A 15,589-nucleotide genomic window follows, 5' to 3' on the forward strand; every position below is an offset into this window, starting at 1 on the left:
CCCGCGCGCGCGCCCCCGGCAGCGCTTCGCGGCGCGCGCGAGATGACGTCAAATAAAGTTTATTTATGGGCCCGGTCGCGCGGCAGGGACCGCCTGACGCCGGCGTGACGCCATCCGTCGCGCGCCCGCCTTCCCCGCACGTGACCGGCCCCCCCCTTCCCTCCCTCCTTCCCCCGCGCCGCGTCCCGCGCATGCGCTCTCCGGAGGACTACGCTTCCCGGCGCGCCGGCGCGAACTACGGCTCCCAGGGGGCGCCGCGCGGCGCCTGCGCAGTGCCGCCTGGCGCTCGGGCCATTTAAATGTGTGTGAGGGAGCCCGTGAAATGGCTGCGCAGGTCGCTGCGGTTCGCGCCGTGTCCCGGGCCCCGGAGGAGCCGCCCCCGCTCCCCTCAGGGGACCGGCCCGGCCGGCCTCGGGGCGGCGGGAGGCGGCGGCGGGCAGCCCCCGGCGAGGCGGCGGGCGGTAAGCGGGCCCGGCTGAGCCAGCCGCTGCTGGCGGGGCCCGGCCCGGCGGAGCCGCTGCCCCCGGCCGCCCTGCCCGGCCTGCCCGCCGCCGGGCTCTTCGCCTTCTCCCCGCTCAGCCTGCCGCCGCCCGCCGCGCTCGAGGAGCGCCGCCACCACCACCACCGGCATCGCCCCGCCGCCGAGCCCGGGCGCCCGGCCGCCGGGCAGCCGCAGAAGGCGAGGCGGGGCAGCCCCGCGGACGGCGCGGCCGGGCGGCCCGGCAAGCGAGGTGAGGAGCTCTGGGGTGGCGGCCGCGGGTCGCCTCGGGTGCCCGGCGGAGCCCGGCCGGAGCGGATCGCCCCCGCTTCAGCCCGCCCGCCACGTCCCCCGGCGGCGGCCTCGCCCGCCGCCTGCCGTGGCCGGCCGGGGCTCGGCGGAGGAGCCGCTGGCTCGGGCTCGGCCCCGGCCGGGTGAAGGCGGGAGCGGAGGAAGGCGCGGGGCAGCCCGAGCGGCCGGCGGCGGCTGTCGCCGCTCCCTGCGGAGCTGCCGCTCGTACGGTGGCAGCGAGCGGAGGGCTGGGCGGCAGTGCGCCTTCCCCCCGCCGCACGGCCCGGCTGGAGCCCGGCAGCTGCTCTCCTGTTGGAGCGTTTTCGTGGTGCCGTCGGGTGTTGGGGGGATTTCGCTGTGTTTGGTCTCCCAGAGCTGCCCTGCGGTTCGTCGAGGAAGGCCCAGAAGTCTCTGGATCTAGGGCTGTGGGGCTTTGAGGTTTTTTTAAGCAGTACAGGGTGACTGGGTCCTGCTCTCAGCTCTCTGATAGCGAGAACCCTCTTGGTGAGCGCTGCATAGACCAAAAGCAGCTGCAAGAGCTGCTGTAGCAAAGAGACCGTGTTGTGAGTTGTGCTCTGGGTGTATCTGTGAAGGTACCGTGCCGAAGGAACCCGGGATGCACAGGCTGGCAGCAGTCAGGGCTGTAGCGTGAGCTCTGGACAGCTGCTGCAGGGAGATGCGTGTCACCCCTGTGTAACACTCCTCAACGCTCTGTCTGAGTAAAGACCATAAAAGCTGCTTGGCTGCAAGTTGCAAACTTCAATAAACAGGTGTGCCTGGGTAGGCTGGGAGCATCCCAGCGTGTCAGCCCTAAACCAGGAATCAAGAGGCCTTTATTTTTTATTTTCACAAAGACTTCAGTGCTGTTAAAATTGTCATCTGAATTCCAGATCTGTTAAGGAAAGCTGCTTGGGATCTGAAGGTCTGAAGCTCTTCAATACTTGCCCTAGACTGTATATGTCGTGGGCTTTGGGATGGGGCTGGAACGCTTCTCCTGCCTTTATGCATAGAAATAAAAGCTATAATCTAATCAAGCTGCCTATTTCTTTGGCTTTATTGTTCTTATCTTTGGCCACAGGTGACAGTTAACATCTCGAGCGTGTTTTACTGTTTAATAGTGGTACTGGTGTGTTCTGACATGTGATGTCTGGTGGCTTTAGACTAGCTGAGTTGTTGGCACTGCTGCTACACCTGTACTTGTAGGGCCTGGCTGCAGCTTTCTTTGTGTTAGAGGTGTTGGCGGCCGTTTCCACTTCTTTAAGGGAATAATTAAAACTGTATTTCTTTCAAGATTGTCAGGCATCCAGTGATGTCTCTTTAGCTTCACTTACTACAGGGGTTACTCCTCAGCGTTCAGCGGATACGGCAGCAGTCAGGAGAGCTTCTCTCCTCAAAACAGACCGGTGTTCCCTGGGGGTGCCACAATGCAGGGTGCAAGCTGTATGTCTGCTAGGGAGTATCTGCAAGCAGGAAGATACTCAGAATTAAAACAAGTGTGTATCTTGGGCTTTCTAATTGTATGTAAAATCAGAAATGCTTCAAGTAAGACGTCTTTAACAACCAAACACTAACCTAGAAGCATCTACAAGGAAGTATTCCCAGCAGCTCAGCGGCGGCATGAAATCCTTGTTTAGACTCTCTGGTCCTGCTGGGACACGGCTCTCCTGTGTGCTTAGTGTGCTCAGTGCAGGTGGAAAAGCAGTGTCTGTACCTGGGAGCTCAGCGATGGGGTGAGCGTGCACGCTCTCCTCTGGAGACTTCCAGAAGGGCTTAGTCAAAGGGCTGTTTCGGCTGACAGCGATACTGCTGTTCTCTTCCTGGTTTCCCTAGCTGCACTACAGAAATAAGGGCCCTTGCTGTTTGTGAAGGAACAGCACTGCTGTGAAAACTTGTATTTCAGGTCCAAAGACAATTGTATGGAGTTAGTGTGAAGCAATCGGCTCTCTGCTCCGTGAGTAATGCTCTTCCTTTCAGCGGGTGCTGTGAAGCTGAACTGTCTCTGCTGAAGAGCACCCAGACCAAGGTAGTAACGACAGAGAACCTGTGTTAGGCTGAGTAACCTGGAGCTGTGTTAGTTACCATTGCACCATTCATTGTGGGGCAGTAACATCTCCAGTACTACAGCAGAATGAGGAGGGAGTACAAATGCGATAGGCTGTAGTCAGAGTGGAAATGCTGTTAGCACCAAGCCCTGTGTGGTGGGAAGCTGGAAGGCTTCAGGCTCTGCATCTTGCAGTCAGAGGTGACCTGCAGCAGCAGGCTGTGCTCCTCACCAGGGCTGTCCTGGGAACGTGGCTCTTGGAGCTTTATGTGTGCTGTTGGTATGAAATAGTTCTTTGATTTAGTTCAGTTTTCAAGCCTTGTCTTAAACTGAGGGTTTTTTACAGCTGGACCACCTGGATGTCTAACTACTGTTGCTGCCTGCTAAATATTAGTTGGATTAGTTGATCCCTAGGAGATGAGCAATTAAAAACTGTTACATTTTGCCTGGCAGAACTACTTTGTTTCTATTTCTCAGCCTTCAGCCTTTTACAGGCTGATTTGAGCGTTAAAAAACCCAACCACCCCTCAATTTCTAGCTCTGAACTGAGTAGGTAGTTGACTGCAAAACTGAAGGTAGCTGAAGGCGTGGATGTGATGTTTCGGGTCTCTTCTGTTAGTGTGCAGTTACACAGCACAAGCCTGGCCGCTGTGTTCCATCCACACCGGTCGGTGTTTGCTTGGGGCTCTTCAGCAAGCCATGTGCTGAGGGCAGGTGCCTTGGCACAGAGGCTTAAGAGCTGCAAAGTCTCTCACCAGTCGAGTAGGGTGGGTGTATGGTAGGGATTTGAAGTGTCAGAGTGGTGTCTTTCACCTGGTACTTTGCTTTCTCTCATGCTTTGTCCTGTCCGGTAACTGGGGTAAGGAGCTGCAAGTGAAGTGGGCTGAGGGAACAGTGCTACCTCTTAAAATCCCTTTCTGAGCTTGAAGTGTCAGATAAAAGACCATGTATTAATGTATGACAACTCCATTATGGAACTCGATGCTAACCACACTGTAAAAAGGGCTTTATATGCTTTACCCAAAGTGCTCAGCTTGATAGGAAAACTGTTCAGTTTAACAACATCTTCAGTATTGGGAAATACCAGTTCTAAGCTCTAGTAATTAAAAGATCAGTAGTCTTAAGAGTTTGTTGTTGTTGCTGCTCAAAGTTAACTGCTTCACCTTTGTGTTTTTACCTGTAAATGTCAGTCATGCTTGTACCTCTTCAGCTGCACTGTTTTGCTTCTCTACTGTGTATCCAGAATCAGGGAAGTGTTCTGTAATGGAAGTATGAAACAAGTATGTGTAACATTTAAACATCATCCCCTTCCCTGCGTGGCTCTGCCTTAAATGTCAGAAGTGAAGGCACTTAATTATAGATGTTCTGAAACGGGGACTCCTTTTAAAGGTGTTCTAATAAGTCTATTAAAAGTGGAAGCACTTCTCAAATACTAAGCTTGAGTTTTGGAAGCTGTCCTTAATCCAAGGCTTTCTTTGCATAATAACCAGGCAGACTGCTTTTTTTTTTTATTGTATCATTAAGTATTGCAAGTGGAGAGTCAAGGTGTTGCTACTGGTCAGTCTTCCTGGGAAGCAGATAGTGTTAGCAAGGGGAAGGTGTTAATTTATCGGGGTGGGTGTGCTGCAGCTGCAGAACTCTAACCTTGCTTTGTTGTTGTTGTTGTTGCCAGAAACTCCAGATGAGAATGGCAAAACCCAGCGAGCTGACAGTCTGATTGTGAAGAAGATCAAGAAAAAAAAGAAAAAGAAACACCGGGAGGATGTGAGGGGGAAGCGCCTGAAGATGTACAACAAGGAGGTGCAGACAGTGTGCGCCGGGCTCACTCGCATTGACAAAGAGACTCTGTCTCAAGGACAGTGTGATAGCTTAGAAATGAACAAGGAATCCTTCAGATACCTGAAGGATGAGCAGCTCTGCAGACTGAACTTGGGTATGCAGGAGTATCGAATACCCCAGGGAGTACAGACACCGTTTGTGACACACCAGGAGCACTCTGTTCGCAGCAGCTTCCTGAAAACTGGCACTAAGTTTAGTAACTTCATTCACGAAGAACATCAGTCCAATGGGGGTGCTCTGGTCCTTCATGCTTACATGGATGAACTCTCATTTTTGTCTCCAGTGGAGATGGAGAGATTTGCAGAAGAGTTTCTTGCGTTGTCGTTCAGTGAAAATGATAAGAATGCAGCTTACTATGCGTTAGCCATAGTGCATGGAGCAGCTGCTTATTTACCAGACTTCCTGGATTACTTTGCTTTTAACTTTCCTAACACTCCAGTGAAAATGGAAATTTTGGGCAAGAAGGACATTGAAACAACAACAATTTCAAATTTTCACTCTCAGGTAAGAACTGTTGAGAGGCACAGAAGCTGCATGACACCTAAGTTGATTAGTCTGATTAATGTCAATAACCCAGAGCAGGGCTGCACTAAAATAGGTGAGGCACTGACTTTTTTTTCCCTAAAAATAAAAAAATTAAAATTCAAAGCTACAAAAAAACCCCAACCCAAACCAGATATATTGAGTAGAAAAATCAGTGTTAATATTTGTAATGACAATGCTTCCCAAGCTTCAGTATGTCATTCACAAGAAATTCATTTGTTTTACTTTGTGATTCTGTCAGTAGCTGATGCTGGGTGTTCTCTAAACTTTCCAGCTTGAGAGGTGTAGTTAGAATAAGCTTTTATTTTAACATCACCTGGGTTGTCACACTAGGCTTAAACTAGCTTAAATTCTTAAACTGTATTTCCCTGTGATTTGAGTGTCTGTGTTCAGACCTCTGTTACTGATACCCCTGGAGCTGTGGTGATGTGTGTGTCTGGGGTTAAGTAATTCTTTGTGCTGGCAGAGCTGCATCAGTGTGTGGTGCTCCAGGAGCATCTCTGAGCCTGCAGACAGCTGTCAGTGAGGATGCTTCTGCACAGCACAGACGTGTGCTCTGCAGATGAGAGCTTGTCCACAGGTTATGTTCTGAAGTCTTCAGTATTGGTGATTTATCCATGTTGGGTGCCATGATTATGGTCTAATTTACTTTGACTATGTGTGGTGACCCCCTAAAAGGGCTAACCTGTGCCAGCTGGATATTGAACAGTTACACCTTTCCTTGGTGGATGCCTGCCTTGTGAGCATGAATTGCTTTATAGTATAAATACATCTGTGGGGAATGTATGGGGATAAACCAGAGGTTTCACTGGGTCATAGCCTGTGCTGGCACTCCAGTTAATTCTATTTTAAGTACTGTCTAAACTTGATTAAGATTGAGTCATGACATAAGGTTCAGTTGGTCAAAAACACCTCCCTGAACCCAGCTTCAGTGTGACCTGGTTAATCCTCTCTGGCTGAACTATGTTGTTGCAGCTCTCATTGAGCTTGGTTTTCACAAGTATTAAGACAGCTGAAACGGGACCCTTCAGGTAATATAGATGATGCTAAAGTATCTAGTTTAAAATGAATGCCTTTAAATTGCTGGTGGATTCAACCATGGTAGCTGCATGCTGCTAAAACTAGAGTTTTACAGGCTAGAGAAGGCTGAAATGCCCTGCTTGGGAGAGTGCAGGGGGAGTGTTACTGCTACTCCTTGGCAGCTGCATGGAGGAGTGACCAGACTGGCCACGCTTCACATTTGGACCTTCCAGGGTGAGAAACTGAGCAGTGCAGCAGCACTTCCCAGCTGTGTCTCTGCAGATCATCGTGTTACAGAGCTGGTGTGTGCTCTGATACCCACTTTAATGGAAGATACTCAGTCACCTCTGTTCTAGGTTGAACCTTCTGTGTGAACCTTGTTTGCTGCGCTGTGCAAGGAGGGTTTGAGCATTAGGTAGCCTTGAGTCCTGGAGACTTGGTGTTCAGAAATCAAACTTTGATCTGTTAACTGAAAACTAAGGTGACCTTTGGCTTGTACAACTTCCAGCTGTTTGTGTAGCTTTAGTGGGAAGTGTCTCCAGTGCAGAGTAAGGACTTGAATGGGGAAGACTTCATAAAAGCTTAGTAATAATTAACTCCCATGCAAGGTGAATTCTGATGTGCTTGGGGCAGTGAGGACAGTGTAAACTGAGTGTTTACAGCAAAGCAGGCAGTATGTATCTTGTAGTGTGACTGGTTTCTGTGTATTACAACACTTCAGCTTCAGTGTTCTCTGCATTTTGTTTGGGTTCTGGCTTGGATTGGCTCGGGTTGGTTTGTTCTAGTACTTCAGTGCTGGGACTGTGACTGGGTTCTCCTCGGTGAACTGGACCATAACTGGACTTCAGAAACACTTTGCTTTTTCCCAAGAAGCAGCTGCTCAGTTGCCCCATCAGTTCTGTAATGGTTCATAGAGCAGCTGAGCTGCCTCTGAGGAATGGGGTGCTGGGAGAGATGGGGAAGCAGTTTTAGGTGAGCTGATGTTCCTGCTGGGAAGGAGGTGGGAGAAGCAGCCAGTGGGTGTTAGTAGGGTGAGCTTTACTGCTGCAGCATCCTGTCAGAGAAGGTTACTGCATTCCTGACTGCTTTGGTTAATGAGCTGTGGCACAGGTTGGTTGTCTGTCCCCTCTTAACTTTGCTGGCTCCTGGAAAAAGTCTCCTATTCTGCAAGGGCAGTTCGGTGTTTTGTGGGTGTTTTTCTTGAACAGTATGAAATGGATAAATTACAGATCTGTACCACTGACTTGGTTTGGTTTATCACTTCAGCCTGATGGACTTAACTGAAAGAGTGGGCAGGTTTTGGTCAAACACACAACCTTTGCTGTGGTGGCATGTCAGGCTGTCCTCCTTCCCTTCTGGTGCCAGCAGTAAGCCTGCTTGGGTCCTTGCTTGTTTCCTTGTAGCAAAGCGCTTGCCTGGTTGGTTTTAAAGCTGATTTAAGGCACTAAAGTACTGTTGCTGTCAACTCATATGTGCTTTTCTTGAAGCTAGAGGGAAAAATTCTGAAGCTTCCATTGCCTTTAAAAATACTACAAGGCAAGAGTGCATATGGTGTTGTGGTTCATTTTATCCTGGGACCAACACCTGTGAAATACTAGTGAATCTCAACAGGTGGCTTCAGTAGAGGAAACCTTGAGTAAGGCTACTTCCCAGAGAGCCTTCCTCCTCTTCCTTTAACAGTACTGGGCAGTTAAACTTCCCTGGCTGAAGGACCAGAGCATTGCAGTCCCAGTTAGCCCGTAGGTGCACAGGACTAGACTAACCCTGTGGTTTTCCAGTGCTGCTGCTCTGAATGGCCTTCAGGCACATCACTGATGTTAGACATGAACCTTCACCAGTGACGTTCTCAAAGAATTTGGGGACTTAACTTTCCCTTAGGGCAAGAGCCAAAAAGAATTAACAGCCCCTGAATGGTGCCTGGTCCATAAAATCAGCATGTTCACACCCAGAAGTCTGTGCATGCCCATCAGCTGCTGGTCTTGGTGGAGGTGGAGTCCAGGAGCCCCACCTTGAAGTTCTGAGGGTGACTTGGGGTGTAAACTACACCTGCAGGTAGAGGTGATGTGGTGCAGCAGCTGGCTGGCAAGTAAAGCTGCATGTGAAATCATCTTTGGCTCCCACTTAGCTTTTAATTAAATGGAAGTGTGTGCAGTTACTGTGGAGCTGCCAACTGCGTGTGTACAAACCCGAGGAGAGGAGCACTCTGGAAACAGGAGTGAGCTGAACCCCTGTCCTTATGAAGGGAAATATCCACGGATAAATCTGTGGCAGCAGCTGTAACTCTTGTGGCTTTAGTCTCTCCTCATTTACCTCTGAACAACTTCTTGGGAGTAGTTTAACTAGATCTGCCAAACTGCAGAACTTAACAGTAGAAACAAGCTGCTTCATGTGTATTTCTGCCAATAGTTCTGAAAGGGGTCACACCACCTGTGTGTGATAACGCTGCCAGTTTACCCTCTGTGCCTGTCCTGCCACGTAGAGTGGCTGCTGAAGAGCCATGGAAGGTTGGGGCTCAGGCACAACCGACTGTACAAAACAGACTAATTACAGCAGAAGTTCTGACCCTTTAAACTGGAGTAGCTGCTGCTTCTGCTTACAACCTACTCTGTGGCCGTATGGCATGCTGTAGCTGCAGTCCCTAGGGTGAGATCAGGGGAGCACAGCGAGACTCCAGCATCCTCTGGGAACAGGCAGTTGGCAAGAAAAGTGTCCGGATGACCTGGGGAAAGGGGATGGTCTGTGCTGCAGAGGGTGTCAGAGCTGTAGGTGAGATTGGAGTGTTCCTGTCCCCAGCAGGCACTGCAGGTTACATTGTAAATAGCAATGCTAAAATTGTTGTAGGTGATCACTGAAGTGTGTCCCTGACCACTCAGTTTCTAGCTGGACCACCCATTTCCTCTATTTCTGTCCAATTCTGTTGTATACACTTGTAACAGTGTTATCAGAACCACTGCCTGAGGGACACCTGGGTCTTTCACTGCAGCCCTAGGGGAAGGACCTCTGGAACAGAGCTGGAATGAAAGCGCACGTGTTCCAAGGCCATGCAGTCTGAAATGTAGCAGGAATTAGTGTTATCTGGCTGGTGAGAGACTGACTCACAGTGAAACTGTGTGTGGCGTTTGCTGGAGTCCCCTGGAAGTGTAGAACTGCTCCTGAGTTACTCAAATCCTGACGTGCTGTTACTCAGCCTTCAGAAGTGTTTCCGCTGCCCAGTGGGCTCCTGTGTGTGTGTTCCCAAAGGCACTTCTAGTGAAAGGAATGTGGGCGAGTTCAAGATGATCTTGGCTGTGGCCTGATGTGCTGCATGACTGGATCCTGACCCCTTGCAGCAGAACTCAGCCTGCAGTGGTGTTGTCTCTCCCCTCCTGACCACGCAGGTCAATCGGACGTACTGCTGTGGCACCTACCGAGCGGGACCGATGCGGCAGATCAGCCTGGTGGGAGCAGTGGATGAAGAAGTTGGGGACTACTTCCCAGAGTTTCTAGACATGTTGGAAGAATCTCCGTTTCTCAGAGTAAGCAGTAACTTGTGCCATTTCGTTTGAGGTTCAATAGTTTAATAAATAATTAAGCAGTTACTAAGTTCCATATATTTCCAAGTAATTGGAAACCTTAAAGAATTTTCATTTGGGCTGCAGAGGTAGATTGTTTCCTGTGTCCAGATGAAAGGTACTGGATTAGGTACCTACAGTTGTGTAAAGGATTTCTAAAAATCATATTTTATGTAGTCTGTATACATGATGAACAACTTCCTAAACCAAAGTTTGGTAAAGTTGGCCTGGAATATATTTTACCCCTCAGACTTATTTTAGTTTCTCTGTAATTCTTTTGTCAGCAAATCTGAACCAGTTATACCTGAGGCATCATTTAATTCCTCTATCTCACCCAGTGTTGTCTTATGTGTGTTTTGTGGGTTGTTCTGGTTTTGTTTTCTCTCAGATGACGTTGCCCTGGGGTACGCTCTCTAGTCTCAGACTTCAGTGCAGGTCACAGAGCGATGATGGTCCCATAATGTGGGTGAGACCAGGGGAGCAGATGATTCCAACAGCTGATATGCCAAAATCGCCATTCAAGCGGCGCCGGTAATGTTTTGTTTCTTTCCTGTATCAGAGGTAAAACCTTGCTGTTGTGTCTGTGCTGGATGTGAGAACAAACCCTCAGTACTTTGTGCACCTAGTCCTTCAGAAGGCTGCCTCACAGACTGAAGTCTTTCATTTTCACTTCTGTTTCTAGTTGGCTCAGTGGATAAAGAAAGATGTCACTTGTGATGGTTGTTTTATGTCACTACTCTTCCTAGGAGTATGTCCCAGATCAATGCTTTCTTAAAACTGAACCCCCTTTATTACCCTCCAGGAGATATGTGTGTGTGTTTATTGATCTTTGTTGTGTGGTGAGATCTAATCCAGTGGTGGGCACAGGTAAAATGTAAAGTGGTGCTGCTTGTGTTGCATTTTAATGTTGGTGCTAAAGCATTTGTGCTACTGCTTGTGTTCTCAGGAAATGCTGTGTTCAGTTGGAAGCATGTTTTAATTGTAACTCCAAGCAGGATTTTAGATGTACTCCCAACTAACTGAACTTCCTTATCCATTAAAGTAGCTCTGTTTTTACACACTGTTAAATTCCTGGAAGAATTCTTTCAGCAGAAGTGAACAAAAATTCTTTTTGGTGATTTGATATTTGTTTTTATGAAGTTTGTCACAGTCTGAATTTGTACTTTGCTGTGTTTGCCTCAGTCTTGTATTGTCAAGTCAATACCTAGAAGAACCCAGAGGGAAATGCTTTGGTCCTTGACTTATTTTATTTAAGGCTGCAGCACACAGTGCTAAGATTATTTTAATAGAAGTATTTATTTATGAGTAGTCTAAAACCTCTTTTAGTGTGTCTCTCTATCCTGCCTTAGGTCAATGAATGAAATAAAGAATCTCCAGTACCTACCTCGGACCAGCGAGCCCCGCGAGGTCCTGTTCGAGGACAGGACGAGAGCTCACGCTGACCACGTGGGCCAAGGGTTCGACTGGCAGAGTACAGCTGCTGTGGGTGTGCTGAAGGCTGTGCAGTTCGGGGAATGGTAGGTGCTGCTGAGGAGGGGCTGCCCTAGTGGGAGGGGTAATTGGGAATGGGCTCTAGTCAAAAAAAACCCAGTAAAAATCTTGGAAAACAAGTGTAACGAAAGAAATTGTTTGAACCCTGTAATTAGTGTGCTTGAGAGCTGGAAAAGCACCAGTTCTGCACCTATTGTACCCCTCCTGCAGGCAGGAGGAAACTTGTAACAGCAGTTTGCAACAAACATAGAAAATAAGCCTCAAGGCCTTTGGTAGTGGTGATTTGAACCTACTTCCTGCATGTTTCAGGAGTGTTACAGTATTTGCCCGTGCAGACATCACTCCTGCTGGGCATGCATCAAGAAAAGAGAGATCTGTGTCTTTTACCTCCTTTCCAAAATGATACCTGTGGTGAGACTTCATGCCCGGTGTGAAACTGGAGCAGGTTGTAGGGTCTATGAAACTTTCTGCTAGAAAAAGCTATAATTCTCTTTTAACTCCTTGTTTCAACAACTCCTGGAATTCTCATCTCTTTCCAGGAGTGACCAGCCTCGTATAACCAAAGATGTGGTTTGCTTCCATGCTGAAGACTTCACGGATGTTGTGCAGAGACTGCAGTTGGACCTGCATGAACCTCCAGTGTCCCAGGTACTGAATCTTCCCTGGTGACAGCCTGCTCGTAGGGTGGTGGCAGTAGCTGCTGACAGGTTTGCAGTGTAGGAGCCCCTTGGCAGCCCCGGCGCCCTCAGCCTGCAGCTCTGGGGCCATTTCCCCTCTCCTGTTTCAGAGCAGAATAGTGCAGGTACAGGGGACCTGGAATGATTGTCTACCCCAGCTGCTGCTCCTTTCCACCAAGCTGGGCTTTATGCTGAGAGCCATGGGATGTGCTATAGAAACAATTAGAAGTTGATTAAGTAGTCATGTATGCCAGTTTCTGCTTTTCCTAATATACTGGTGATGTCTTGGGATGTGAAGGCCTCTAAACTCAGTCCTGTCAGCCAAAACAGTGCAGCCTCAAGTCAAGCCTACTGTTACCAACTGTAGGATGCTCTTAACTGTTCATTGTCCTCATCCTCAGATGTGTGTGTTAGATAAATTATACTTAGATGGTCCAGCTCTCATTGAACTTTGAAGCTTTACCTGTTAAACAGAAACGTTCTGGTTTAGACACAGGGTGCATTGAAAATAGGTGGATACAGGATTGTTGGAACAGTATACCACTAACTCTGCCATCTTTCCTTCTCTCAGTGTGTTCAATGGGTGGATGAAGCCAAACTAAACCAAATGAGACGGGAAGGCATTCGCTATGCTAGAATTCAGTTGTGTGACAATGACATCTACTTCATCCCTAGAAATGTCATTCATCAGTTCAAAACAGTGTCAGCAGTCTGCAGCTTAGCCTGGCACATAAGACTTAAACAGTATCACCCTGTGGGGGAGACTTCTCAGAATGCAGAGAGCAACTCAAGCTTGAACAGTAGTGTTCCTGGAAAGACAGAGCCAGAAGGTGAACCCCAATGTGTGAGTGTAAAAATAGAGCCTGAAGAACCAGGTGTAGACGTGCAGCTTACGACAGGGGTGCTCTCCTCCTCTGTTTCTTCAATATCAGGACTTGTGCAACCAGATCAGGTGGCCCAGCCCCTTCCAGGTTTTAAAACAGAGTCTGATCAGCAACACAATCCACAGGATCATGCAGGCTCTTCTGTGTGATATGTATATAATCAAACATTTTTTTAACAACTTTTTAAAATTTTGATGTGAAGTTATAGTTTTATAACTGGCTTATGTTTTATTGGAGAAATCTTGCCTATAATTCTATAAAGAAAGGTGACATTCCAAAATGTCAAGCATATCTTTTTTACACAGATTATGCAAAATTCAAGTTGTATTTTAACCCCTTAGTACAACCTGTAACAGTGGTCTACCACTTCTTTCTGTTTAAGTAAAGAGATAACAAATTATCTCCTCAAAGTCAGAATGAAATTCCTCCAGAAACATAAAATGGTTCAACTGTATTGGTCAGTGTTATTTCCCTACTTTTACTTTTATCTCTAATCTTCACCAGAGAGCGTTGCTTTTGTAGAAGACTTGCAAAGTGACTTTCCCATCTCATTTTAATTGCTTAAGAAAAGAAAGCACAGCACTTTTGATGATTTGTGAAAACTTTTGGTATGTCTGTTCTTGACATGTTGGTTTATATAAAAGTTGGATTTATATACAAGCTGTAGAAATTGATCTCCACTTCTTACAGTTCCTACAAAGGTGATCAGTAAAATTAACTGAGGAAAGAGTCTGATCCTGTTGAAATGCAATGACTTACTGACCTAACACTTTCCATAGCACTGCTTATGTTGTTTGGTGTGAGGGGTTTGCTTCCAAAACGCATCTTCCCTGAACATGAGTAAATACTAGTGTCAAAATTAGAGAACCTATTGGTAGTCTTGTGGAGGAAACTGCTATCTTTGAGCACTTTAAGGCTTTAAAATACTAACCAACTTGGCAGCTTGTTTCGATCAGGTCGTCATGTGTCCAATGGAACCACACTTGCCCTTGTACTGATGCACTTAATATATTAGCATTGAGTTGGTAACTGACTTACACAGTAAGGCTGTCCTTACTCTAGGAAGTTCTGTATTACTATTTCACAATAAAATGTATTATGGCATTGGACTGCTGTTTCCATGTGTAGCTTCTGGGTGCCCAGGTACTGTGGAAAAAATCAGTGGCACGTGCCGAATCTGTAGTGTCAGCTGTCAGCAGCTTTTAAATGATCTTTCAGTATTTCTGGATGTTAATGTGTAATCTGTACTTGATGTTCACTCACCCCATTTATGACTGCCCTTTCCAGTCATCAAAAGAAGTCCTGTCCCTTCCCCCTCCCCACACTTAGAGTACAAGTTTGGGTTTTGGTGCAACATAAGCTGTCTCCAGATTAACTTCATCTGTTCTAATCCTCCCTGGGGTAGGAAAGAGTTGAAATGCTGTGTTAGACTAGACAAAAGCAAAGATGCTGTGTTATTTCTGGATGCATCTCTTTAATATCAATTATTACTCTTCTCTTTAAGGGTCTCCAAAATATGTTACTCTATTATGAATCTTACTTTGTGCAATATTGTTTGTGTAGGCTTTTATATGCATATCAGCACCTCAGTGTAGAGGTCACTGTTTTAAACTGATAAGAATAATCATTGAAAGATACTGCAGTGATTAGTTAGAGCCTGTGTTACTCCTTATGTGTGTGTATGTGTTTGTCTGCGGTACAAAACTGAGGACTAGCAAATACTTCAATTTAAAACTGATTTACAGATGGAAGTGGTAGTGACTTGTTTAGTAATCTGTGTAAATAAGGTGTTAGAATGGAAAGCTCTTATGGTGAAAACTACTGTGACTCATGCAGGGGTGTAATTTAACCTTGGCAGAGATTCTAGGTGACCCAGTCCAGTTGATGAAGCCTGTTCTCTGGTGGGGTTTTTTTTTTCCACTTGTTGAGAGGGATTTCATGGCTTTAAGGGTTGTGCAAAGTAAAACTCCTCCCAGGCACTAGTGGCTTTGGTTCATCCTTCACGGGCGCAGCTCCTGTTACCCCCAAGGGTGTGTTTTCCTTTTTGCCAAGTCTCCCAGGTGCCCGTTTCCCGCCTCTGGGGTCAGTGGAGGTACGTCGGTGAGGTGGCCGCTCCCCGGCAGCCAGCGCTGCACAGTCACTCAGCGATTGTCACACCTGCAGGTACCTCAGTGGGGCTGAAGCCTGGACAGACGAAGAGCCCCGAGCACCAGCCTGGCTGTGAGCTGAGGTGTGACGGAGAGGCGAGGGGGGTGGACGGCCTCTGAGCTCTCACGGCGGGTCGGATGGCTGGCGGAGGAAGGCCGGAGGCTCCTGCTGCTGTCAGACTGTGGCTTGGGCGAACCTGTGACTGGTGCCTGAAGGGGCCCTGGCGTGGCCCTGGCTGGAGGGCGGTGCCGGCCTTGCCCTGCTCTGCCCGTGTGAGGGTGGATGGGCTACCCTGACCCCCGCAGCTGTAAATACAGGCGTGTTCCTTCAATCACCGGCCTGGCCCTGATGCTGTTCTGGCAGAGCGAGGGGGAGAGCGTGACGTGAGGCCGGGGCCCGGGGGGGGGGCCGGGGCTGCGCTCCAGGCCGCGTCCCGAGGCGGCTCATCGCGCTGCTGGGCCCGGGGCGGGGTTTTGGGGGGGGGGGGGACCCGGGTGTCTTCGCGCTGCCGGTAGAGGCGGCGCGCTCGGCGCTCTCCTGGCGCTGCCTGGGGCGGGGCGGGGCAGGCGTGCGCAGCTGAGCGCCGAGCGCGGCGGTGTGCGGCGCGGGGCGCCGGTAACCGGGGC

At 48.6% G+C, this 15,589-nt stretch overlaps 1 protein-coding gene across 1 annotated transcript; it reads left to right on the forward strand.

Moving 5' to 3' along the window:
* Positions 1–294: 294 nt before the first annotated feature.
* On the forward strand, positions 295–13,924 carry RSBN1 (round spermatid basic protein 1). Its single transcript, XM_084276052.1, has 7 exons — positions 295–731; positions 4,483–5,153; positions 9,590–9,727; positions 10,152–10,294; positions 11,113–11,280; positions 11,794–11,902; positions 12,503–13,924. The coding sequence occupies exons 1-7, from the start codon at positions 323–325 to the stop codon at positions 12,962–12,964; spliced, it is 2,100 nt and encodes a 699-aa protein (XP_084132178.1). The 5' UTR covers positions 295–322; the 3' UTR covers positions 12,965–13,924.
* Positions 13,925–15,589: the final 1,665 nt, after the last annotated feature.

Source organism: Gallinula chloropus, assembly GCF_964237585.1.
Source record: "Gallinula chloropus genome assembly, chromosome: 27".
Classification (NCBI taxonomy): Eukaryota; Metazoa; Chordata; class Aves; order Gruiformes; family Rallidae; genus Gallinula; species Gallinula chloropus.

Bases quoted from the DNA above. Each gene is read 5' to 3' on its own strand.
- RSBN1 (XM_084276052.1), top strand. From the start codon at position 323: ATGGCTGCGCAGGTCGCTGCGGTTCGCGCCGTGTCCCGGGCCCCGGAG. The intron at 5,154-9,589 runs GTAAGAACTGTT...CTGACCACGCAG, and splicing joins TTTCAAATTTTCACTCTCAG to GTCAATCGGACGTACTGCTG. The intron at 9,728-10,151 runs GTAAGCAGTAAC...GTTTTCTCTCAG, and splicing joins AAGAATCTCCGTTTCTCAGA to ATGACGTTGCCCTGGGGTAC.